The sequence below is a fragment of the Somniosus microcephalus genome, chromosome 3 (assembly GCF_052327205.1).
Source record: "Somniosus microcephalus isolate GS21.2 chromosome 3, FLI_Smic_1.0, whole genome shotgun sequence".
Taxonomy (NCBI): Eukaryota; Metazoa; Chordata; class Chondrichthyes; order Squaliformes; family Somniosidae; genus Somniosus; species Somniosus microcephalus.
Window position 1 is genome coordinate 333,590,390 of NC_140989.1, and position 27,772 is coordinate 333,618,161.

Sequence of the window (27,772 nt, forward strand, 5' to 3'; positions counted from 1 at the left end):
GAACCTTTAGACCCATTTAAGTGTCTTATGGAATTCAGCTATCTCTAACGTAAGTTGAGGGTGAACGTCTGGGGAATATGCCTGATCTGGGATAGTCCAAAAGGGCTAGGACTGTAATTATCCCTTCAGTATTAACTGTCTCTGATCGTGATTGGGCAGGAGTCACCGATCATGGAGCTTGAAGCAGGTAAGCTTGTTGGGCTAGGAGGAAACATTCCTGCTCCTGGCCCACAAGCAGTGCTGTAAAAGCACTTACTTCATGTATCCAGCCCTTCTTGCCTCCTTTAACCTGCTGGGTTTCCCCAAGGACCAGGAAACTCATCCGAAATAGGTTAAAAATGAAAAGCCTATAATGGTGGAGGCACGCAACCTCCTTAAAAGCTTTTACCGTTCGACCCCCCACCCCAGAGCAGATTGCCCGCTCCCCAGTCCTGCGTCTGTTAAAACCAGAAGTGGGCGGGTTTGATGCAGGTTGGGGACGTATTTGAAATTTTTCACATTTTAACTTCTCACCTGACCCAAAAGTACTTGGGGGTTAAAATTACCTCCTTAATTTCTCACAAACAACTCCTCTTTCAATATCAAATGTTATTCTCCTCCCTCCCGGATCCTTAGGTTTTCCTGGATTGCACATTATTCTCCTGCAACCTTCTTCCCATTCTCAGCTGCTCCAGAGCTGAACATTAAGCAAGTGTGCAAAAGAGCCTTGGGCGATTCCACTTCCCACGTGCCCTGGGGACAAATTCTGATCTGAACCCTTCCCAATAGCCGCTGCAATGCCAGAGAAGTCAGCACTAAGTGAATACTGAATACAACAAAGGGCATCTTCAATATCAAATAATTTCTCGACTCCCTGGAAACATAATGGCCCGTAATTTGCGGTCAGCGGTGAAGCAAAGACGTTCGCCGCATGGCCCCAAAGTACGCTTCCCACAAAGATCTCTGTGGCGAGAAGTTCGGCTTTCCTGACGCGTAATTGAAATCAACGCAAGTTAATGGGGATTCCCAGCGAAGAGCTGCTGTGACGTCAACAAGCTGTCTAAGCCGCCAATAAAAACACAGAATTCACACAGTGAACCAGGAAGTGGGTAAGCTCCTTTGATTCGAACTTTTTAAAACTGTTGGAGAGCCAAACAAAGATCGGAGCTCTTACATGGGGAAAAGGCAAGCCTGAAATAAAGATGAACAAACTTTTTTTAAATTAATTTTTTAAATATAAAGTTTCTTAAAAATTTTTTTTTTTTATTAAGATGGATAAATTTGACACTCTGCAAAATTAAAAATGAGTTTTTCAGGGCTATGACCTTTGTTTAGCAGTCAATACGCTGTTAAAACCCCAGTTACACCTAATCCAAAAGGGTCCAACTTTTAGCGAGGTATTTAACAGCGTAATTACTGCAGAAGAGCCGAATTTATCATCAGTTTCTACGATTAACCATTACACTGATTGCCGGCTCTGGAGTGCAACTTCAGGATTTCTGCGTTAGGCTGCACATGTACTAAATCCTGAAGTTGTGGTCAGTTTCAAAGGCGAACACCGCCAGTTCGTGGTCATCAGGAACACAAATTCCAGGCCATTATGGACAAGGAAGGACATTTGGCCCATCTTAGTTCATCCATTCAGGAAAAAAAATCTCTCTTCGCCTCTCCCCACATCACAGCATCCAGTTGTATCTTCCATGATTCCAGTGTTTTACTACTCAATCTGATCCATCCCACATGTAATGACTCTTTGTGAAGATCTACCCTACAGGAGTCCTAAATTTGCCTTTCACTGTGCCAATTATCAGTTTAAATGTAACGTAATGTCCCAGATCTACTTTTTCTACACTAATATCTTGTACGCCTCAATGCACTCCCTTCTCAGTCACGTTATTTGAAGACTGAAAAGATCAAGGGGGGAATTTTTCGGGGGTTCAGCGGGCACGTTTGGTGGTGAGTCGGGTGGGAATTTTTTTTTCGACAGCGGGTAGGGAGCCCGCTGTCAACCCTCCTCCACGCTAGTTTCCCAGATGTCGGGTCAGTCATCGCTGAACAGACCCGACACCAAGCAGCAGGGGAAGCAATTTAGATTATTAAGAGCTTATTAAGAGGCACTTCAAAACTATTTTAAGCTCACCTTTAGATTTTAAGAGTTCGCCCACGGCTTCCCCGCTGTTCGGGGATCACGTCAGTAACGAGCTCGGAAGTTGCGTCAGCGTGGGATAATTTCTTAACTTGACAGCTACAAATGTTCTATAAAAGCTCCCATTTCATAGCTGTTCACTTTCCAAAGTTAGAAGATTGAGCTTTATGCAGCTAGCAAATGTTTGGAGCAAATTTGTAACAACCTCTCTCACCACTGACAGATTGCTTCTGTCATCTCAACTTCACCTGCCATCTATGACATCAGCATCACCACCATTGAAACCATCTTCCCACGGTCCTCAGAATCCCACCACGATCAGCCCCAACACCAGCAGCACCAGGCACACACCAACACCACCAACCTTCTCCGCAATCAACTGATGCTGCACAAGACACAGAGCATCAACACCCGATCACATTGCTGCCTGGGGCACCAGGGATGACCTCACCATGGCCAGATTTACTTCACTTGATGCTGGACACCCTGGCTGCCACATGATGCACCAGGTTGGCACCACCCCACACCAACACCATAAAGCATCCCTACAATGCCCAAGCCATTTCTTTCACACACATCACCATTGCAGGGGGGGGGGGGGGGGTACCGTTATGTCTCACCATTCATTGTAACTCACTAAGCTACTTCCAAATCTGTCCAAGAACGCAAAGTGTTGAAAATAAAGATTTCAATGTTTGACAGCACATTAACAGAAACGTCACATGAACATTGGCTAAAACACCCAAGTGCCTTGTGTGTTGTTAGTTGGTATGATTGGACTAGGATGAGGGTGAGTGCGAGGCGTGGCTAGTGAGATGGGGAAGTGATAATGTCGATAGAGGGATGGGTGGAGGTGCAAGGTAAGTTGGTGTGAGTAAGGATGTGCAGGAGTAGGGTAGGGAAGGCAGAGTGATGGGGATGTGATGAGTGGCACAGCAGGATGAGGTAGAGTGTGGATTTGCAGTAACGTTTCGTGATCTGCTGAGATCATTGAAAGGTTTGCACCACTGCAGCCTGGTCCTCCTGACGACAATCCTGCTTGTGCCCTCCTGTGCAATGTGCAACCAGGCTGCATTGATCTCCTGGGAAGGTCTCTTCCGCCCATTGGAAGGGAAGAGAATCTCCCTGCGTGCTGTGACTCCCTCCATAAGTATATGGAGGGAGTCATGGGAGATCCTGGGTGCAGCCGTGCACCTTTGTGCTGTGCTTGTCAGTTTTTGTAGCACCTCAATGCTGTAGAACACTGACAGCACAAATGTCAAAATCAATTTGCGCATGGTCCCTTTAAGGAAACCGGCTGATGACATGTCATCAAGTGATGTCACAGACCCGCTTCCTTCAATTGGCCAGGAAATGCGCTGGGCGGGCTTAATAGGCCCAATCAGCGTAAAATAATTTCAGAGTGGGCTGGAGCCAACAGCGGGGTCGCACCCCGCCACCGACCCCAGATCCGCTGGAGGTAGGCAAAATCGCGGCCCAACTTTCTTTCCTCATCCCTCAATCCCTGTCTCATGCCTAAAAGGCTCCTCCCTTGTATCTCAGTGAACAGAACTCAACACCGTACCCAAGGAAGGGTTTGACCAGAGCACTGTACAGTTAAGTGTAATTTCCTGTCACCTACAGGTTAACATTTTGGCTATACGGTTCAGCATTCCATTTGTTTTGTTGATTGCTGCGACACAATAATTGGGCATGTTCAGCACGGAGAAGCGTCGAGTAGACGACTCCAGGTCTCTCTCACTTTGACCCTTAGCTATCTTGACATAACTCACGGACTAAAGAGAAACTGTTTCCAATGGCTGAAGGGTCAATAACCAGAGGGCCGACAGATTGAAAGTGATTGTCAAAAGAACCAGAGGCGACATGAGGAAAATCCTTTTTACACAACGATTGGTTCGGATTTGGAATGCACTGCCCGATAGGTTGGTGGAAACAGATTCAATAGTAGGTTTCAAAAGGGAATTGGATCAATACCTGGAGAAAAAATTGCAGGAATATGGAAAAAAAGTGGGGGAGTGGAACCAACTGGATTACTCTTCGAAAGAGCCGGCGCAGACTCAATGGGCCGAATGGCCCCCTTCTGTGCTATACAATTCTATGATTCTACTACTTATGATATAAATTTTTTCCTCCTCTATGTGCCTTTGTCTATAATAAGTTTCATTTTCTATTGTCATATTTTGACATTCTGTAGTTCCTTGGCTGCCTCCTCAGATTCATTGGACTCGAATTTCCAAGCCCCGTGGAGGCGGGAGTGGGGGAAAAAAATTGCAGAATCGGGGGACACGAACCCTTCCCGCCCCCAACCCGCCTCCATGACTGTTTCCCAGGAGGCGGGTACCCGGCCTGTGCTGGGAGCCGCCTTCCCGAGGCGGGAAGAGGATTAGTGCCAATTAACAGGTAGTTTTTGGCCTAATCCCTATTTTTAGCCCTGAAATGTGGGCTGCCCGACGGCTCCAAACCACGCCAAGTTAGCGAGGTGGGCCGTCGGGCTGAAGGGCTTGGCGGGTTCGAGATGTCCGGTGTTCAGGTGAGTGATGGGTGCACGAGTGCAGAGGTAAGTGTGTTTGGTGTGTGTAAAGTGTTTAAATAAGCTTTACTTACTAATGCAGGCTTCCTTCCTTCAGGTCTCGGGAGTTCCTCATCTCACCGGCACAGAAAACAGAATGGCCGCGAGCTGTCAAAAGTTGCAGCATTCTGCTTTCTGTTCTGGAGAGATTTCTAACCGAGTCTGTGGAGAAGGACTCAAGTCAGATTGTCAGTGTTTGACAGCTTCACAGAGCTGTCAAACGCTGATATTTCATGTGTCAAAAGCTCTTGTCAGGGATTGACATTTCATCCGTCATCACCTGTAACCAGGTGTCCCTTAATTGGCCTGCTGAGCCCGCTGGGCAGGCTCAACAAAGTCAATCAAGGGAAAATCGCGTGGGTTGACCACAAATCGACGGAGATGGGACTACAACCCAAAAAGTGGGAGTCCCGCCTCCATCATGTCCTCATTGACAAAATCCAGCCCATTGCCTCCGCATCCCCCCACTCCCAACTCCCGTGCAGTTTAGAATCATCCTTCAATTAAACCAAGTTGCACTGAACTTCTAAATGCAAGTTGCTAATGCAAATTAGAAACAGTCGAAGTCAAACCACCAACCGCTGGGGCGCCACTCAGCACTTCTCCCATACTGATACACCTAATTAGTATCCACTGCTTCTTACCCCAACCAATTTCTCATTCACTCTCCAGTATTATTTTTGAATCCTCACTGCTTTAAGCTTAACTAACAGCTTTCATGCACAATTCAAGCAAAGACTTTGAAAGTCTAGGTGCCATATATTGTAGGATTTTCCACAGTCTACTTGGGATGTCACCTCCTCAAAAAATCAAGGTGGTTGATCAGGCAAAATCTTGCTCTAAAATGATGTTGGCTGCTATTTACTATATTATGGTTGTAGACAACCTACTCGTCATCAAACAAAAGCAGAAATAACTGGAAACACACAGCAGGGCAATCCACATCTCACCATTATTTTATCCAGTACTGGAGTCTGCAGTTGCCTGGATCTGTTTTGTCACCATTTTTGAAACCGTCTACCAAAACAGCTAGTTTCCAGTATAGTGGCACCTTCCCAGTGTTAACCGACTCCCTTATGACTATCAGCACTCCACAAATCTCATCCCTGGTTTCTTAATACCCTAGGAGAAACACTATCCATCTCCGAAGGTTTATTTGTTTTGTGTCCTTTTAGCATATCTATGACTTCATTTACAATGTTGTTAACCCTACCTGGATTATCACCAATTATAGAGAACCTGTTACTTGTGCTTTCTCCAGTAGTTGCTCATTTATAAGGCTCTAGGATGGTTAGGCGGAGCAGGCTTGAGGGGCCGTATGGCCTACTCCAGCTCCTAATTCTTATGTTATCTGCTTAGTAGGTTAACTATATGTTCATCCTCAGGTCTGCCTCATTTTCATTTTTTACAGATTCTCACCTCTCTTCTGCCTGCCCCTTTGCTATCAAAAGTACTACAAGAATTTCTTATTGTTCTGTTTTGCTAGATGGAAATCCGTCAGAATAAAGACATTTTCCCACCTCTCCTACTTTTGAAATAATTAACCGCATTCATGCACCTCATAACTCAGCTTCGGTGGCCGTACAGGAGCACCTACGTTTGTTTCCAGGTTCAAAGCCTACGACAACTCCTCGAGCACCATTTACCATCCCCCGCTGTATATCCAGGTTTTTAGTCAGCATCACCTGCAGAACAGAGCAAACCAATTCAAGATGGCGAACGGTACGGTCAGAGGTGTCCCTGTACGTGAAATATTCCTTAGTTACTGCCTCAGCGTACAGGGTCTCCCCATTTCGACACTGGCATCCAGAATTTTCCTCTGGTTATCATTGGGCTATATAGTCTAACATTGTATTGAGCCAGGACACCAAACCAGATTAAATATAAATTTATGGGTCTAACGGGGGAAGAAATCAACAGCTACCCACTGTAAGGGCATTGGGGGGGTGGGGGGGGGGGGCAGAAGAAAAGACAAAAGGGAAGTAAATAAAAGGGACAAGAAATTAGAATACCAGAGCTAACTAGAGCTAGTGCAGAAACAGTAGACTTTGATATTGCATACTAACCTGTGCCCCTTTCCTCAGTTGCAGTGTCTGGCCTACTGGACATTGTGTATTTAATGTTTGTATGAACATAGGATCACTATCAACAGCCTCATACGTGTGCATCTCTCCTGTAAACACAGAAATTAAAAATGAGCAGGCGAGTACTTCACAGGAACTACAGTCAACTCAGTCACCTAGCCCCTCCTCTGCAGCACAAGGGTTCTGCATCTACTTCTTATCATGTCCACGGACAGTCTATACATAGCCCAGCCAGAACTGGACACATTTTTGCGCCTTGTTGTTGAATTCGGCAAGATCTGCAACAGTGCAGGGTTCCTCCAACGATGGGCATTGCAGGAGATGTTGCATAGTCTGTGCCTCAGTTCCACATTCACAAGTTGTCGGGTTGGTTGAATATCCCCATTTGCTTAGCGACACCTTTGAGCAACCTACACCAGTCCCAAGACTGTTAAGGCACTTCCAGGTTGCCCAGTTGCAATTAGCTCCTGGGGGAAGGCTTTCATCAAGTAAAATTTCCATCGCTGGGGGTTGTTCAAGACTGGCGAGCCGGTCTTTCCACAAGGCGATGCGGGCTTCAGAGGAGGTTGATTGTAATGGAACAACACTGTTCATGAAGCTCTTTCTTGACTTTAGGCAGCTGGGTGTGGGTGTATGACAATGCAGAGGGTGTCTCTCATCTGATGTTTGACGGAGTCGCTCTTTCTCGCTGGCTACCATTCTTCTTATATCAGGGGGAGCGATACCCGCCAGGATATATAGGCTGTTGGTGTTTGTTGGTTTTAAGCAACCTGTGATAAATCGGCAGCTTGCATTCAGAACGGCATCCATCTTCTTGGCATGAGTAGACCTTTCCCATGCATCTACTGAAGGCATTACATTTATCGCAGTCAAAGAGTAGCCCATTGTGACTTATCTGAATGTTAAGAAATGAGTGCTTAAAGGCAATGGAACGCACCCGAGCTCCAGCACGTTGTAGCACAGAGTGGTAGGACTCGTGCCCTTATAGCTGCGATTGCCGCACACAGCTAGTTTCTGATCTCAGTGTCAAAGAGCTGAACAGATAGCAGAGGGAAAAAAAAGAGGAGCCACAATCATTCAGCTCCTAGCTCAGCATTGCCAAAGGTTTGGGTGCAATTTGCTTTCAGGTGTTTAATTCTGCCAGGCTTAAGGGAATAAAATACCCCCAAAACCTTTTCCTCCCCCCCTGCCAAAAAAATGTCCCCATCCTTCTGGAGAAATTTTTTAGTGTGAATAAAAACAAGTTTAAAAAAATATATTTTTAAATACAATAAAGCAGCACATTCTCATTCCTGCAGCTTTATGTGGCCTCTATACTTTGGCAGTGTCTCGCGCTCAGTATAGTCTATCATTTCCTGTACACAATACATTGGGAAGAGAGTCAGGCAGCAACGGACGAAACTGCACAGCCAAGGTTCCTCAAACTACTCCAGATCAAAATGTCAGCCCCGGCATCGTAAAGTAAAAGTATAGATAGGAAGGGAACTGGATAGTGTAGCGGGTTGGACACCGGGCTTTCACCTCTGGAGCAGGCATTAAGATCCAGTGTAGACTGATGGAATGAAATCTTTTCTGTCTGCTGGTTGCAAGGGTCCTACGAGTTTGGGCAGACTTAATTCAGTTTATAATGGGCAAGGCTCTACAGCATAAAACTGCCTCTAATTGGGAATTCTACTCAGACAGGCTTCGTACATAGCAATCTGGACCCACAGTTCCAAAAAAAAACCACAGCTCCCACAAAGACGACTGCACAAACAATCCTGAATAAAAGCTTAGAACATGTGAAAGCAAGTAATTATAACTTGAACTGTAGTTATACCCAACATTCTTCATTGGTAGGAGTTCTGCAGCTACAGATTCTCCTATCTCTGTATCCCACCCCAAATGCTGCTGCTGATTTTTGCCCTCCTCCTCTCTCATTTATAAAGGCCTAAGGATGGTTGGTGTGACAAAATAGAAAAAAGGTAAGCAATGCTGGTGCAATAGGGTGTGCTCATTTGTGGCTGGGACTGAGGCACATTGTTGGGGCAAGGTAGAAAGGCCTTTAGTCTGTATCTGTGCTTGACACAGTCACTGGGTGCTCAGCTCTAATAACCTATATTGGCAACGCCACAATTCTAAAATTCTCGTCCTCGTTTTCAAATCAATTCATGGCCTCACCCCTCCCCATCTCTGTAACCTTCTCCAGTCCTACAACCCTCCGAGATCTCTGCGTTCCTCCAGTTCCGGGCTCTTGCACATCCACAATTTTAAATCGCTCCACCATGGGTGGCTGTGCCTTCAGCTGCTTAGCCCCAAGCTCTGGAATTCCCTCCCTAAACCTCTCTGCCTTTCTATTCTCCTTTAAGACACTCCTTAAAACCTACCTCCTTGAACAAGCTTTTACTATCTCTATGTGGATCGGTGTCAAATTTTGTTTTAGAACGCTCATGTGAAGCGCCTTGGGATTTTTACTGTGTCAAAGGTGCTAAATAAATGCAAGTTGTTGTTGATGAACACAAAAAAAAGGTGTATTGCTAGGATAATATTGAACTGCTACAAAGTCCTGCCCCAGTCCCACTGTTTCATTAACAAGCCAGCAAAACTAAACAGGTCATGCCTTGCCCAGGTGTAAAGAACCCAAGTTTGCTCCTGGAAGTGAAGCTGCACAAAAACCTCTATCTGGTGATTAAACATGGATGCAGAATCAATACATCACCTCAAAATGCAGAGACTAGCGTTCTTATAACCGCATTAAGAGAGGTACTTCTAAAAAGTAAGATTGGTCACTTAAATTGAAGACATTTTTTCCAATAATTGTATATTCAGAATAAACTACTTTTCATACAAACTTGCTCACGGAATAAAATTGCCCCATTAATTTTATTGTTTTGAAAAACCAACAAGTTTCTTGTCCTGACAGGAAAGAGATGTACATAGCAGGAACACGTTTATAAAAACATGAATATTAGAGCAAAATATTTAACCCCCGATTTCCAGTTTGCTATTAAAAACCACATCCAGCAAAAAAACCTTGGCCAACATCAAATGGACATCAGCGAACCAGAATTCATACAAAATCTGACATTTTCCACAGCCGAAGTGTGTGTGCTGAATAGCCATGTTTCAAATACAGTGAAAATTGGGAGTAGACTTGCAATTAAAAAAAAAACACACCAGACACTTGCCCTTAACAACACGCTATATAATCCATGATTTGAAAGTGGAGCTTCGACCAGAAAGAGGCTGTTCTAATACCCATTCCTATTAGATGCTTGGTATCCGATTCTTTCGTTTTGTCTCTCATCAATACAATGGTCCTTGCTCCTCTGAACTTTTCTTTCCTGTTCCTAACTGCCAAATATACAACTTCACTGCATCAAAATAAAGACTAAGTACATCATTCTTTCCCAAATCCATGGATTGTAGAAGGAAGGGAAGATTTGGGAGGCAAAGGTTCCAGTGACTTAAAGCCCAAACATGGCATTACCTGACAATTACTTGATTTAACTGATCACCTCCCCTCCCTCTTATGCTTTCCAACTGTCATAGTTTCCTGTACTATCTGCCTAGGACCCTTCAGCAAAGATTCTCAGGTTTTTTTTTATAAATGGAAAAGAATGTCCACATTCTAACTCAACTCCTAATGGTCACTATGGTCCAAGATTCAGTAGTATCTCACAGGACCACGTTCACATCTGTAGAATAGGGAATAATGTGTGTGGAGAGAAGAGGATGGAAATGAAAATAAAGAGAATGGGGAGCTAGAAAATGGCTGCTAAGGACTTCACACAAGACCAATGAAAATCTTGGGACTGTAAAACATTTTCCCCACCAAAATCAGTAACACCACTGGGACCATCAGAAGACTCAACTCCGCCTTCTTTTCAAAAAACTTCTTAAAAACCATCTAAAAGGACGGTTCTAATAATGCTCACCTCCTCACTGAGTATCTTAACTAGGATTCCTCCTGTACATTATAATAGCAAGGAGTTGACAGATTTCTTATTGTTCCTCAACGTGTATTCTGCTAACATTACAGCTGCAAAGATAAACTCAACCAGTTTTGCTGTACCCTTTACTTTTAATTGTTGCAGAAAACTTGGGCTACTTGGCACAATGTCCCTTCACCAATGGGAGCTGTATTCAAGTCCAGACCAACAAGATGACGTTTTCTCTCAGCTGGCTCCTAGGGACTGAGAGAAATACATTTGAGCTGGACTCAACCCACTTCCTACAGAAAAGGAGTCTACAACAGAAAGCTCCCCATAATTCAGCACTAAATTTGAAATCTCCCTCGGAAGATGAAGTGGAGTGCTCTTCTAAGACTGGGGTTAAGACAGCATGGAAGGAGCTTTACTGTGCATTTAACTTATGTTACACCAGAACTGCGACTGTTTATTACTGATAATGAAAGTGTTCTACTACCCAAGATTAAGATTCCTCACCTGTGCGAAGGAAAACAAAATGGAAGGCTGCACGTTGAAAGTAGCCGAGTTCCATCAGGGGATCACTATAACCTCAGAGTAAGATTTTGAAGTCATAAAACAAGTATTACCTGCTGAATCAGATTTTTACAGCAACTATTTTAATCTGACCATAGAAACAAGCAACCTCACAAACCTACTAACAGTCAGACATCACCGTGCAGAGGTTGAACTACTCAAGGTCATGACAACTGCTCGCCCACAGAGCAACAAGCAGCTACATCATCAGGACATCAGAGCAGTTCTTGCATCTTCACTACATGCAATTCCCAGAACACAAATATAGAACTATTCAATTTAAAAAAATTACAAACCCAAGTGTAAAGAGAAAACATATCAGGACTCAACAGAAAAACACTGAATAGACTCAACAAATTAGATGGCCCATTATTGTGCAATGATTATATCCAATGAGATCCCCAAAGTGTGCCTTTTTTTACTAAACAGCTGCTGTAGAATTACAAATAATGCGGCATGATTAAAAACCTGATGGGTCAGATAATCTGGATGGAAATTGGCATATTTGGAGTTTGCAATAAACCAAGTGTTGAATAAATCTGTCAGCAGTACAGGATAGGCTTTGGCTGGATCAGTCACAGAACTCTACACAGGATCTTCATCCGTTACCTGGTAACTGCTGGAGCCTTCGCTCATTGGTCAATTCCACATCGTCTTTGTGCGTGCAAAGCCGCGTTGCTAGGATTCCATCTCGATCTATCTTCTGGTAGGCTGTGTTGATCAACTGGACCGCAACCTCCTCTGGGCATCTGATTACAAGAGAGATTGGTTTTCAGAACAGCCTCAAGTAATTTCCAAAATACATCTGCAGAATAGTCAGACCTCCACCATTGATGCTGCTTTCAGAGCAGGCAACAGAATGGGTCTTTGTCAGTGGCCGGATTGATCCGGTCAGTGTTTCACCAGCCACCCCTTCCTATCTAAATGTATAGTGCACGCCGCAAACACAAAATGCCCCAGGGGCCCAGTGCAGTGGAGTGCCAGTCATTGAGATATTCCAGTCAGGTGCCCCGCTTATGAAGTACGAATGGGTCCAGAGTTACAAAACAAAAGAAATGGTGAAGATAGTAGGGGCTGCGAGGCAACTAGTTATTGCTAAGCTAAAATCACCAAAATCATAGAATGTTGCAGCAGAGATACTGTCCATTTAGCTCATCAAGTCCACAGCAGTGTTTTTTCTCTCCACATCCGCCTATCGATGTTCTCCTGCAATCTTTCACAATCCTGGTCACAATTTGGAATGCCAGCCAATTTGGTGGCATTGGCAATTTTCAATATTGTTCCTTCAACTCCCAAATCCAGATCATTTACGTACATAGTAAATAAGAGAAGCTCCAACACAGACCTCTGTGAAACACCATTCTCCACATCTGTCCAGTCATTTTACCCCATCCCTTTGCTTGCTTCCATCCAATCATCTCTCTATCGATTGTGGCCATGTTCCCCTCAATTCCACAAGTCTCCTATGTGATACCCTACAGAATGCTTTTTGGAAATCCATACAAACCACATCCACTGCATTGCTTTATCCTTTTTTAATTTCTTCAAAAGAATTAATTTACGGGTGTGCTCCTTGCAGCTATTCATTCGTTTCTCATACTGCAGCTCAGGAGGGGAGCCACATCAATGTGAAGATTGACTTTTATAGCTTTAATGCTGTCATTTAGAGTCATTGTAAATATATTCATAGCTACAAATATAACTTGCTCTACAGTTTGGAATCATGCGCGGATTTGAGAAACACATACATCACATTTGCCAGCCACATGTCCTCTTGGCACAATTTTCCATTCAGTTTTGGGAAATTATATTCAGAGCCTCCACCATTTCTTCCTAAGCTTCCGTCAGGATGCTCAGATGCAAACCAAGTCTGGCAATCCGTCCACCTTTGAGGTTCTATAAAGACTATTCGATGTGGTCATTACCTCAACACCATTGTTTCTTTTAAAAAAATAAAGTCAAGAGAATATGGTCTTCAAAACAGAACCTCCATTAATTTTAATCAAAATCATATTCAGAAAGAAATTAATAGCATATCTTTAACGACCTTAGGTCGTCTCAAAGCACTTTACCGCCTTTTGAAATGTAGTCACGTAATGTAGGGAAATGTGGCAGCCAATTTTTGCACAGCAAAGTCCCACAAATAGCAATGAGATAATGATAACAATCTAGTGATGTTTTAGTGAGGGTTAAATATTGGCTAGGACACCAGGTGCTCCCCTCCTCTTCTTTGAATAATGCCATGGGATCTTTTACATCCACCTGAACATAAGAAATAGGAGCAGGTATAGGCCATTTGGCCCTTCGAGCCTGCTCCGCCATTCAATGAGATCATGGCTGATCTTCTGCCTCAACTCCATTCACCGACCCTATCGCCATGTCCCTTGATGCCCTTACTAGTCAGAAATCTATCGACTTCTGTTTTGAATATACCCAATGACTGAACCTCCACAGCCCTCAGGGGTAGAGAATTCCAAAGATTCACCACCCTCTGAAGAAATTTCTTCTCATCTCAGTCCTGAATGGCCTACCCCTTATCCGGAGGCTGTGGCCCCTGGTTCTAGACTCCCCAGCCAAGGGAAACATTCTCCCAGCATCCACCCTATCAAGCCCTGTAATAATTTTGTATGCTTTAATGAGATCCCCTCCCATTCTTCTGAATTCAAGAGAATACAGGCCTAGTTTACTCAATCTCTTCTCATATGACAGTCCCGCCATCCCAGAAATCAATCTCGTGAACCTTCGTTGCACTCCCTCTATGGCAAGTATATCCTTCCTTAGGTAAGGAGACCAAAATTGTACACAGTACTCCAGGTGTGATCTCACCAAGGCCCTATATAATTGGAGTAAGACTTCTTTACTCCTGTACTCAAATCCTCTTGTAATGAAGGCCAGCATACCATTTGCCTTCCTAAAGGCTTGCTGCACCTGCACATTCACTTTGTGACTCATGTACAAGGACTCCCAGGTCCCTTTGAGCATCTGCATTCCCCAATCTTTCACCATTTAGGAAATACTCTGCCTTTCTGTTTTTTCTACCAAAGTGGATAACTTCACATTTATCCACATTATATTCCATCTGCCATGTTCTCGCCCACTCACTGAGCCTGTCGAGATCCCCTTGAAGCCTCTTCACATCCTCTTCACAACTGCCACTGCCACCTAGCTTTGTGTCATCAGCAAATTTGGAAATGTTACATTTAGTCCCCTCATCCAAATCATTGATATAGATTGAATAGCTGGGGCCCAAGCACCAATCCTTGCAGTACCCCACTAGTCACAGCCTGCCATCTTGAAAAAGACCCATTTATCCCTACTCTTTGTTTTCTGTCTGTTAACCAATTCTCAATCTATGCTAGTATATTACCCCCAAATTCCATGTGCCCTAATTTTGTTCGCCAACCTCTTGTGTGGGACCTTATCGAAGGCCTTCTGAAAATCCAAATACACCACATCTACCGGTTCCCCTTTGTCTACTTCACTAGTTACATCCTCAAAGAACTCGAATAGGTTTGTCAAACAGGGTTTCCCTTTCATAAATCCATGTTGACTCTGCCCAATCTTATTAGTTTCTAAGTGCCCAGTTATTGCATCCTTTATAATAGATTCCAGCATTTTCCCAACTACTGATGTGAGGCTAACAGGTCTTTAGTTCCCTGTTTTCTCTCTCCCTCCTTTCTTAAAATAGTGGGGTTACATTTGCTAGCCTCCAATCTGCCGGAACCGTTCCAGAATCTATAGAATTTTGGAAGATGACAACCAATGCGTCCACTCTCCCAATGGCCACCTCTTTCAAAACCCTAGGATGTAGGTCATCCGGTCCTTGGGATTTATCGACTTTTAGTCCCATTAATTTTGCTAGTACTTTTTTTTTTTACTAATAATAATTTCTTTAAGTTCCTCATTCTCGCCACACCCTTGGTTTTCTCATATTTCTGGGAGGTTTTTTGTGTCTTCCTCCGTGAAGTCAGAAACAAGTATTTATTTCATTTCTCTGCCATTTCCTTATTCCCCATTATAAATTCTCCCGTCTCTGACTGTAAAGGACCTAAATTTACCTTCGCCAGTCTTTTCCTTTTCACATACCTAGAGAAAATTTACAATCCGTTTTTATATTTTTCGCTAGTTTGTGCTCATATTCCATTTTCCCTTTCTTTAATCAATTTCTTGGTCCCCCTTTGCTGATTTCTAAAAAGATCCCAATCCATAGGCTGACTGCTTTTTCTGGCAACTTTATAAGCTTCCTCCTTTGCCTTAATACTAGCTTTAATTTCTTTTGTTAGCCATGATTGGATCACTTTTCCTTTTGGGTTTTTATGCCTTAGAGGAATATATGTTTGTTGCAAATTATGCATTATTTCCTTGAATGTTAGCCATTGTATGTCTACCTGCATACCTTTTAGTGTAGTCTCCCAATCTACCATGGCCAACTTGTCACTCATACCCTTATAGTTTCCTCTGTTTAGATTGAAGACCTTCGTTTCAGATTGGACTACATCACTCTCAAACTTAATATAAAATTCAATCACATTATGGTCACTTGTCCCTAAAGGCCCCTTTACCACAAGGGCGGGCAGATGCGGCCTTGGTTTAATGTCTCATCCAAAAGATGCACCTCAGACAGTGTAGTGCTGCACTGGAGTATCGGTCTAGATGATGTGCTTAAGTCTCCGGACTTGGTCTTGAACCCACAACCTCTGGCACTGAGTAGAGAGTGCTACCCACAGCGCCAAGGCTGACGCAACTACTTCTCAATATAGAGGGCGTGTAACTCACTGGCATATATAATTTATCCCACTATGCCGCTCCTTAAACAGAAAATAAATCATGTCCGGTTGTTTGCAACACATGGGATGGGAGAAGGGTCAGGTCCTTTTTTGGTTCAGTCAGTGACGTTATCACTAACAAAATTGCAAATATTTAAATCATTGTGAACTTTTATTGGGCACTTAGAAAACCTTTAGTAAGAACATACAAGAACTTTTAGGAATGGGAAAAGGCCATTAGGCCCAAAAGTTCATCAACTGTTGAAGATCAATCGCACTTACGACACCCCTCAATCCCGCCAGAAACACATTCAATTGCCTCTCAAATCCATTAATATGATCTGCTTCAGTGGCTATACCTGCTGTGCTTTGGACAGATTTTCCTTTTGTCAAACTTCAGAAGGTTCATCCATCTTAATGGAATATCCAATTTCTCTCACACATACACACACTCTGCAATAACTAGAGTCACTAACTGCATCTCTGAAAATGGAAGGTAGAAGGTGTTTTATTTGTAAGATATTCGGTGCTGTAAATATTATGTAATGTAATACTTGCCTCCCAAGCCGAATAGCCTGCAACATTGCAATGAAGGTTTTATCGGTTTGTCTTCGTACTTCTGTTAGTTCCATGTTCACGTGGATACACTTCTGCCAACTCTTAGCCTTAAATAAAGTGCAAAGTACATTCATTTTACTGAACAATTGAACAGAGACTCCTGAAATGGAACAGACCAGAGTATTACCTCCTGTAAATTCTTCCCCACTTATGAAATAAATAATGCACAATGGCGTGGACAATTATGGATTCTCAGTGTTTGTTTTCCTTTGTTGCACTTTTTCTCCTTCCCCTCATGGCGTATCCTCTGCAGTCCATCAACTCCCCCCATCTTCCACTGTCTGTTCTCTTAATATAATGGAAGTGAAGAGATCGCAAAGTCTCTGAAGAATGGACTCAGGCGGGAATATTTTGTGGACTTTATGGGATTTTTCTGAGGGTATTTTCCCGGTTATGGGATCGCCCTGTGCAGATACGTGAAAGACTGGTTTGTTAAAACTCCAGAGAACCACATGACAGTTGGCTGTGACAAAAGAACTGTCAATCATCCAGAATGTAGGGGTTCGCCCGACAGTCCTGGAAAAAGGAAGGGGGCCATTGAACTTGATTAGAAAAACCACTAATATGCAAAAGCACGTCTCACCTCCATCTCAGAAGAGAAGCAGAACAATGAATCCACTGGCCTCAGCCAGCCAAAAGGGAGCCAGTTTTTTTCCCCAACACAAAGACCGAAAGATACGTCCCAGACTTAGGGCCATTAATCCAATACGCATGGGTCCGAGGATGACTCATCACTGATTAAGCACCGGAGTGCTAAGAGAATGGAGTTTAAAGATTGGTGGGAAAAGATAGGGACTACTATAAAAATAGATTCTTTTCCACCATTCTTTCTCTCTCGCTCCCTGCTCCAAGATCGAACTAACAAGAAGTACCAGAGAAGCCGACGAGCAGATCGAAACCGACCACGTGTGGGGGGTAAGCATAGTCTCTCAGAAGTGAAGCTTTTGGGCTATTCTGAGGGTGCGAGCTTCATTTGGTCCAGCCAGGCGAAAGGGGTTTATGTGACTGGGTAATTCGTTGGTAGGGGTGGAATTAGAGTCCACCATAGCAACAAGGGAATTACTGCTTGTTATAGTCAGAGTTATACAGCACAGAAAGAGGCCCTTCGGCCCATCGTGTCTGCGCCGTCCATCAATCCCTGTCCAGTCTAATCCCATTTTCCAGCATTTGGTCCATAGCCTTGTATGCAATGGCATTTCAAGTGTTCATCCAAATGCTTCTTGAATGTTGTGAGGGTTCCTGCCTCTACCACCCTTTCAGGCAGTGAGTTCCAGATTCCAACCACCCTCTGGGTGAAAAAGTTCCTCCTCAAATCCCCTCTAAATCTCCTGCCCCTTACCCTGAATCTATGCCCCCTTGTTATTGACCCCCCTAAGGGGAAAAGTTCCTCTTTATCTACCCTATCTATGCCCCTCATCATTTTGTACACCTCAATCAGGTCCCCCCTCAGCCTTTTGCTCCAAGGAAAACAACCCCAGCCTGTTTAGTCTTTCTTCATAGCTGAGGCGCTCCACCCCAGGTAACATCCTGGTGAATCTTCTCTGCACCCTCTCCAAAGCAATCACATCCTTCCTATAGTGAGGCGACCAGAACTGCACACAGTACTCCAGCTGTGGCCTCACCAGCGTTTTGTACAGCTCCATCATAACCTCCCTGCTCTTATATTCTATGCCTTGGCTAATGAAGGCAAGTATCCCATATGCCTTTTTAACCACCTTATCTACCTGTTCCGCTGCCTTCAGGGATCTATGTACATGTACACCAAGGTCCCTCTGACCTTCTGTACTTCCTAGGGTCCTACCACTCATTGTGTATTCCCTTGCCTTATTTGCCCGTCCAAAATGCATCACCTCGCACTTTTCAGGGTTAAATTCCATTTGCCACTTTTCCGCCCATCTGACCAACCCGTTTATATCGTCCTGTAGCCTGAGGCTTTCCTCCTCGCAATTTACCACCCCACCAATTTTCGTGTCATCCGCAAACTTACTGATCATACCTTTTACATTCTCATCCAAATCATTTATGTAGATCACAAACAGCAAGGGACCCAGCACCGATCCCTGAGGTACCCCACTGGACACAGGCTTCCAGTCACAAAAGCAACCTTCGACCATCACCCTCTGCCTCCTGCCACTCAGCCAGTTTAGGATCCAACGCGCCAAGGCACCCTGGATCCCATGGGCTCTTACCTTCTTGACCAGTCTCCTATGCGGGACTTTGTCAAAAGCTTTGCTGAAGTCCATGTAAACCACATCCACAGCATTTCCCTCATCCACACACCTAGTCACCCCCTCGAAAAATTCAATCAGATTTGTCAGACATGATTTACCCTCGACAAAGCCATGCTGACTATCCCCGATTAATCCTTGCCTCTCCAAGTGGAGACTAATTTTGTCCCTCAGAATTTTTTCCAATAATTTCCCTACCACAGATGTTAGGCTCACTGGCCTGTAATTCCCTGGTTTATCCCCACTACCCTTCTTGTATAATGGTACTACGTTAGCTGTTCTCCAGTCCTCTGGTACATCCCCTGTGGCCAGAGAGGTTCTGAAAATTTGTGTCAGAGCCCCTGCAATCTCCTCCTTTGCCTCACACAACAGCCTGGGATACATCTCGTCCGGGCCTGGGGATTTATCCACTTTTTGGCCTGCTAAAACCGCTAGTACCTCCTCCCTCTCGATGCTAATATGTTCAAGTATGTCACAGTCCCCTTGCCCGATTTCTATGTCTACATCGTCTTTCTCCATAGTGAACACAGATGCAAAAAATTCATTTAAAACCCCGCCTACATCATCTGGCTCTACACACAGATTGCCACTTTGGTCCCTAATGGGCCCTACCCTTTCCCTGGTTATCCTCTTGCCCTTAATATACTTATAAAACATCTTAGGATTTTCTTTTATTTTGCTCGCCAGTGTTATTTCATGGCCCCTCCTCGCCCTCCTAATTTCTTTTTTAAGTATGCCCCTGCACTTTTTATACTCCTCTAGGGCTTCCTCCGCCTTTAGTCTTTTGTAACTGTCAAAAGCCCCCCTTTTTTTCCTAATGCATTTTTGTATATCCCTTGTCATCCAAGGTTCCCTTTGCTTGTTGGTCCCACCCTTGACCTTTACAGGAACATGTTGGCGTTGTACTCTCTCTATTTCCCTTCTGAAAGTCTCCCACTATTTTGATGTGGATTTTCCTAGAAGTAGCTGCTCCCAGTCCACTTTGGCCAGATCCTGCCTTATCATATTAAAATCGGCCTTCCCCCAATTTAGAACCCTTATTTCCGGGCCGTCTTTGTCTTTTTCCATGACCACCTTAAATCTCACCGAATTATGGTCACTGTCGCCAAAATGCTCTCCTACTGACACTTCCACCACTTGCCCGGCTACATTCCCTAGAATTAGGTCCAGTACCGCCCCCTCTCTTGTAGGACTTTCTATAGTCCCCAGTTTTGTACTGTATGTATGTTGATTGTAATCTGGATTTTATTCTCCACAGGGATTGTGATTTCGTTTAGTAGTGCATGATTTAGCCAGTGTATGTTAGACCAAATAAATATAAGTTTGATTTTTCACCGAAGCATTCCTGTCCGTGACTTATTTCATTTACACTCGGAATAATAATTCCCGGGTATAGAACTTTCGTAAGGTGGGGGCGATTCGAACCGTTCGTCTAGCAATTGGGCTAGGATCAAAAACCGCTTACATCTCACGATGGATTATTTTAGAGTCTGCAGCTCTAAATAACCCAGTAGGTGAACGCCCTTACATTATGATCCAATATCATCCACAATCCTAATAAAAAACAGTTCCCAAATCTAGTCATACCAGACAATACCCCCCTACACTCTACACCTCGTTCAAGTTGGCTGTTTCACTTCTCCCTCCCAAAGACCTGGTGCACAGCTACTGAATCTTTTGAACACAAACACAATCAAACAGCAACAAAAGTCCTCAAAACATCATCAGTGGTTAAAGGAGTAGCTGAAGTCCTGTTGAGAGTTGATGCTGAATCGCTGACCATTTCGACACTTTAACATACTCAAAAATAGTAACACCTACCATTCTCAATGCCATATATTTACAATGAAAATACAGATTGACCTTCACTACATGTTGACAACTTGTAATTGTCACCTGTTGGGCATGGGCTATGCAAGAAAACCCAATCACGGCTCTTGCATCTTCATTCGTTTTGCGTCAGGAGCTGGTACAGTGATAGATGCCCGGTCCTAGCCATGTTTCATTGTACTCAGCACTGCTTGGGAAATATGGTGGAGGAAATATTTTTTTTCCTTGAAAATACTGTTTTTCAAAAAAAAGTTTCTAAATTAGGTCACCTGGAAGCAAAATTTGTATTTTTCCTTGGTCCGGGCCACAGGAGGAAGCTGCAGGAAATCTCCACAAACTATCAGCTGGATTCCACCAAATGGCTCATTGCATTTTCGAACAATCCTGCAACATGTAAAATGAACAGAAAGCAAGCTGAGAAACCCAAGTATTCTTACCTTGGCAACAGTGGTTATACTATCAGAAACCACTGCAGCATTAGCACGTTCGAGAGTACAGGGATTATCAGAAATGCATCATTTAGGGAATGGTACTCAGAAGCCAAGCAGGTTGCACATTTAATAAGTTGCATGCAGGGATGAATAACCAGTAAAACAGCACAAAGTACAATGTGGAACATTAGCAGCTTCGGTCCAATGGACTTACAAAATAGATCTCTATGTGTTATTATTGTGTGAAAGCACGGCGCACAGACTGGATGCTTCCTTAGAAGGAAGGTGGCAACATTCGACAGCCAGTTACTCTGGGGATCTCTAATTGTCAACTGGGGGGAGCATGTCCTCTCAACCACTGACCGGGTGCAGCAACAATAGGTGAAGTCGTGATAACATTACAATACACCATCCTATTATAAAGACAAGGATGTATAAGAGAGATAGAAAAGGAAGAGACTGTACTACAGTGGTCTTGCAGCTCATATGACATACCTGGCCACAGCTTCGAGTTTGTCAAAGAATTCTCCTTCTATCATGGAGATTTCATCTATGATAAGGTGTCTGCAGCTTTGCCAGTGTCTTAGGATCCCAGATCTCTGAGCCAGCTCTACACACTGTTGCAAGGGAGCTTTTCCTGAACCGATTCCTAATGACAAAATAAATCCAAAATTTGTAACACATTTTTGGGGGAGAGGAGTATTCACTTCAGTCCTTCCACTACCTCAATCTCATCAATCCCTTAAAACAGTTTCCTTCATTCGTGGCAATGTTTTAATCATTTGCAGTGTCCAATTCTAACCCCTGCTATTACCTTAGACAGCATTTGGCAAGTTAGTGATACAGGAAACTTTGGTTTATCCAGAGGTTGTATGTCCGGAATACTCGATCTAACGGCAAAAATCAGGAGCCGTTTTCTGTAAGTTTTTTTTAGATCTCGTTCTTTTTTTTTTCCCCCAGTCAGCCACTGCAAGGTCTGTAGCTATAGCAACAGCTTCAGCTAGAGACGCTTGCAGCTGCAGCCGACTCTTTAGAAGCTGTTGCTAAGCAACAGTGTTTGTTGTCAGATACGGAGATGAAAACCTCCGTATGCTTCAACATTAACTTTATATGTCCGGCAGTTTTGATAGATCGGCAACACGCCGGTCCCGTCGGTGCCGGATATCACAAAGTTTCCTGTAGTAGGAAATAAAAACAGAAAATGCTGGAACTACTCAGCCGGTCAGGCAGCATCAGTGGAAAGAGAAACAGAGTTAACGTTTTAGGTCGATGACCTTTCATCATTGGATTTTGGCAGTGAGGCAACTCCATCCTGGTCCTTTGGTATTTTTTTGTCTGTGTCTGTTAAGTTGAGGTGTTTTGGTTATCCCGTTACCTCAAAAAAAACTTTTTTGACCTAGTGTCTGCTCATTTGAAGGACTGATAAAACTTCACCATGAGCCATAATTGGGAGGCTTTTCTGTTATCCTGGTGTTTCTTTCATTAAAAAGTTAAACATTTTCTCAACTTGCTCCTCAAAAGAGCCCTTCCTCTTATAAAAGGAACAGCTCGAAGCTTTACCTGTAGGTCAATAAAGAAATTGGAATTTTTAGCCAGCTGGGCCTACAGAGGAGCTGTGAACTACACCCTCTACTCAAAAAGGTGTCAATGATAAATTGGTCCAATAATACAGTAGTTTATATAACTTTGAGGGGCAAGACACGTGTATACACAAACAGAGGCAGACTGAGCAGTGTGTATTTGTGTCATTTTCTGGTGGATTTACTTGTTCCAGTTTGGTTGATTAGCCACCATCTAAATTGATAAAAGATCAATAGGGTGTGCACCTTTTTTTCTCTCTCACCCCTCTGGTTTTCTCAGATGGCCTTGATGAACTTTGTCTAACCATTTATGGAATGCAATGGCTGGTTAACAATGTGGACAGCCATAGCTAACACCCTGGAGTTTTTATTATATTACCTTGGGATGCCAGAGAGAAATATTACACTTCTCGTTTGAATTTTCTCTGGTGTTGCTAATCACTCCCAGAAGGTTTTCTTTTAAAGGGAAAAGTGGATAAGTATTTAAAGCATAGGAAGATACAGGGTGATGGGAAGAGAGCAGGGTTAGTTTTGGAATGTTCTAGCACAAGCCAGCAGAGACACGATGGGGTGAATAGCCTCCTCCTGTGTTCTAAACCTCTACAGTTCAGAGAGAATTCATTATATTGTACATGGTCAGTTGAAAACACACACTGAATGGTTTTGGACTCGCAAACAATTTATCATGAGGTTCATGGGATTAGTGAACTTCAACTTGTTGAGAGGCTTTGTGGCGGGAACGTTCCCCACTCCACTGTGTGCTTTTTTTTTTTGTGAAGTGCAGTTTGATTTGGACCCTCTTGGCAGTCCGGTGGTGGAAATATCACCAAATAACCTTTTTCTCATTCCTAGGCTTATGCCAGTTCACTATAGAGAATTGTACGGTGGCACACAACTGACCAGCAAATGCATGAAGGGTTGTCCCTCCAATGTGACAGGCAGCCACTCCGGTACTAGCAGTGGTATAGGTACTCTTTGGTGGCAATGCTCCCACAATCCTCTTCAGCAAAAAGGATTTCCCAGTTCCTTGAATTAAAATTAAAAAACACAAGTGGATGGTTAGGAAAGTACAAATTTGTACATTTATGGTGAAAAGAATCAGTGTCGGAAAGTGAACATTTTACAACTTTTACCTCATAGTCAACATCATAGCTTTGAAACAGGGTGCAGCTCTGTCATAACAACGTGCCTTAGATTCAATCTCAGAAAATCAACCTTGTGTGTGACATTTCTGCTTCCCATGCTAGCCTTCCCCTTCTCTGAGCAACACTTGTCCATTTAGCTCCAGGCAATGCTTACCTATGGAATGTTTTGTATTATAAATATGTAATCACAAAACACGGTTTTACCGATAACTAATTTTGCTTACACTCCTCAGAGCCAACAGAGAAAGGATTAGTCTGGCCTGGATTCCAGAGGTAAATTAACAACATACTAACCAACTAAGCCTCGCAGTCCACACAGACTTCATTTGACAGAATCATGAAGAATAAAGCTACTCTGGCCTGGAGTAAAAATGCAGGGGTAAGAAGTGGGAATAAAAAGAGAGAACAGAAGGTTCCACTGGACTCTGGTCATAACTCTGGCTAAACCCACCAGAAGATGGTAGTGCCTGGTTGTGCTGGGTTTCTGCCATTTCCAGGATAATCCAGTCTGCTTTATAAGAAGTTAAACCTCTGCCTGTCCCTTACTTGGACTCATCATAGATCCAAACACACATTCTGCTTTGCCATTGTATAATACTTTGAACCATGTCACACTAAATAATTTATAATTTGGGCCACAGACCATACTATTTTTCTATAGGAAACGTCACCACAATTTACCTCTCTAAGCCTAACTATGGCTACTGAATTACCAGCACTTCCGGTGAAGAAGATATTCTTTCCTTTGAGGATCATGCCAAGGACATGTGACTGTTCCTTCGAAAGCTTCCTTCCCACTGGCATTGACAAGGTGGGCCTTTTGGCAGGTTTCAGCTCAGTAACCTGCATCAGGACAATACACAAACATGTTTCTAAGAGGCTAATAATTTAACTTCAATTATCATAAACTCTAGCGCTGGAGCATTTTCATACAGCTTTGTAAATGACCTCTGAACCACAATTGGAACTTAGACACCAGTACAAGCAAAGCTTTACTACTTGGTCATCTATTGTAAAAACTTACTGATACAGTCCCAGAGAACCAGTGGGCCAGCGATCCTGGGAATTACATCGGGATCTCACCTGCCAGTGACCTCTGTCACTGATACCACTGCAGTATGCTGGGTCAGAGGGAGCCACCTAAATACAAGATGCCATCAGTGGGCACCCACAGGTGCAGGCGCAGCTCAGGCACCTGCCTTCCTAGCGAGGCTGTGGACTATGGCATAGTCAGCTGGGTCTGTAGTCGGGAGTTGCTGACCCTAAATCGGAAAGTTGAGCAAAGTGCCACTTGGGCCCATTTGTAAGGAGGCCGATATACTTTAAAAAACTGAAATTCTCTCCCCCAAAAGGCTGTGGACGCTGGGTCAATTCAAGCTTTTAAGACTGGGATCGATAGATTTTTGTTAGGTAAAGTTATCAAGGGATATGGAGCAATGGTGAGTAAATGGAGTGGAGGTACAAATCAGCCATGATCTAATAGAATACCAGAACAGGCTTGAGGGGGCTGAATTGTCTACTCCTGTTCCTATCTTCGAGGCCACATTCTTCAGCTTGCACCCCCAAGATGGGCCTCTTACTGGGCATACTGGACACCCAACCTGCCCACCCTGATCCTGGGCCAGGGAAATGGAAACTGCCAACGTAGGGAAACCTTGCCATGGGCCCCCACGCTTGCCTCTTCTGTGTCAATGGCCTTGCTTAGAGACAGTAAGAGGCTCCGTCTTCCAACAAAGGCCACAGGGAGCTCCCTGACAAGGTCAGAACCCAGAGATTTGTATCCTGGCCATTCCAGCACACTTCCATCAGAATGGCTGCAAGAGTGTGCCATAAGGGCAAAGGATTTTTAACCTACAATAAGTGTGACACATAAAAGGGTTTTACCGTGTCAAATAATAGGCAGAAATTGGGACTGGTTCAAACTCATTTCACGCTAGACCCTCACAGCTAACAAAGAGAATAGACTAGTCTAGCACCCTATTCTTCTGAGCGGAAGTCAAACCTAGGACCCAAGGTAAAAGGAAAGAAATGCTCACCAACTGCACACTAGAACAAAAGACATTTTATAGCCACCCGCATGGAATTTTTTTTTGCTGTATAATTAGAATTAGGCTTATTCCCATTTAGACACATAATTATACAATCAACACCACAGTAAAACTTTTTAAAGCTGTTGCCCCCATCTCCATGCAGTCTCCTTGGCCGGGAAGGTAGGTAGACAAACTGCTTACAGGCCTTTGTCAATGCTGCTCTATTCATGATCTCCAGGGGGACAGATACACAAAGGCAGCAGGGGAAGATTACCCTACGTCTCTCAGTGAAAGAAACATCTCTTGCCTGCTTAATGCCTTTCTTGACAGTCCAGCTGGGAAAATATGGGCACAACTGGTCCATAACAGTGCATTGGTACACCAAAGCTGCCAGACCACATCACCCTCCAAACCAACTGTTGGACATCGTGAAAGTTAAAAGTTTAACAGTCGAACTTCTTTGTATTTTGGATTAACAGGCTTTCCGATATAAACAGGATGCCTTTGAAGCGTCGTAAAAGGAATGCATTGCGTGTTTTTGGAGATGTAAAGTGCTTGTGCAAGGGAATAAATGTTAGTAATGATGTCACCCATAAGTGGTTAATGTTTAGTTTTAGGGTAATAAACATGGGTAGGAGGGATCCATTAGCTACAGTGTAAGATTATAGTCAATTTACTTATTAATTTGTCTATTAACATTTATTTTCTTTATACATATATATGCATGCAGTTACTAATTTATTAATACTTTACTTTATATAAACACATAATTAGCTCACAAAGCAAAGTAACCAATCATAACCAGCTTAGGGAAAAGACTGATGGGAAAAACACTCATCAGCTTGACATTCGAGTAGACTACAGCTGAACAAGACACAGTAAAAAGGCATGAAGTCACAGACCTTGAAAAGGCTGGAGTTTAATAACTTGGGAAAAACAAGGCAGAGCTGTGGCTAGAATCTATGCAACCATAGAAACCAGAATGATAAGGGAGGTTCACTAGACAGATAAGAAGGGGCCATTTACCACAATAACATCTCTTGAAATAGGTGTTTTTCAGTGGAAAGTAACAAAAGGCAGGGGACGGTGTGACTTCAGGAGAGAAGAGAGAGGACCTATCAGGGAAGAAAGGGAAGTTGAATGATAAATCTGAGGGAAGTTCCATAGATTTGAATTGAAAGAACTGGATGCCAGCAGGGTTGAAGTGTAGAAATTAACAGAGGAGGATTCAAGCAATTCTAGGGGACACTCAGAGGCTAAATGGGCCAGGAGGCATGGCAGATAACTCTGACTGCGACTTTTACCCAAGGCATAAATGGGGCAGTATGACTCTTAATTATACCTTGTAAGCTGCTGCTTAGGATACAGTAATTGTGTTGATCATGGCTTGTGCTGAATAAACTTTTAACCCCTGCCACCAATTTGGGTCAATGTCGAATCATTTGGAATCAAAGATTGCACAGAGATTCTTTCAACAGGTAGCAATTGGTCAAGCTTTTACTTCAAAGATGTTAGCAAATGTTACATCAGGAAGTCTTGTGTAGGGGAAATAGTTCTGAAGTAACTGGCTGCAAACTGTTTACATGAATAGTCTGTTTTCAAAAGGGTTGGGAATAGATAAGTCATAGTCTTATCTATGACATTTTCCTTTGATATAGTCAAAATATGGTGTAGAAAAGGAGAGTGGTTTTCAACAGATATTCAGAGTGTACTCGAAAGATACAGAAATCGAAAAAGTCACTCTCTGTATACAGTTAAAGACTCGGCGGAAAGGGTAAATAGGGAGGTGGCAAAGGCTTTAACTAGTAAGATGGGGGGGGGGGGGGGGGGGAGATCTATAAGAAACGTAACCAGCCTAAATATAAATAAAACAAGAAGAGTG

At 43.5% G+C, this 27,772-nt stretch overlaps 1 protein-coding gene across 2 annotated transcripts in view; it reads right to left on the reverse strand.

The window, feature by feature from the left end:
- Positions 1-27,772, reverse strand: part of pif1 (PIF1 5'-to-3' DNA helicase homolog (S. cerevisiae)) — a 46,372-nt gene that overhangs the window by 9,231 nt on the left and 9,369 nt on the right. The window contains exons 3-10 of one of the 2 annotated variants that reach the window (XM_085983184.1): positions 24,574-24,703; positions 23,616-23,741; positions 21,631-21,784; positions 20,974-21,088; positions 16,587-16,693; positions 11,872-12,011; positions 6,761-6,867; positions 6,292-6,379 (exon numbers count right to left, since the gene is read on the reverse strand). In XM_085983184.1, the coding sequence (XP_085839310.1) occupies positions 6,292-6,379; positions 6,761-6,867; positions 11,872-12,011; positions 16,587-16,693; positions 20,974-21,088; positions 21,631-21,784; positions 23,616-23,741; positions 24,574-24,703 (967 nt within the window). The remainder of the gene's footprint in view (positions 1-6,291; positions 6,380-6,760; positions 6,868-11,871; positions 12,012-16,586; positions 16,694-20,973; positions 21,089-21,630; positions 21,785-23,615; positions 23,742-24,573; positions 24,704-27,772) is intronic. The other variant, XM_085983185.1, reaches the window with a different exon arrangement.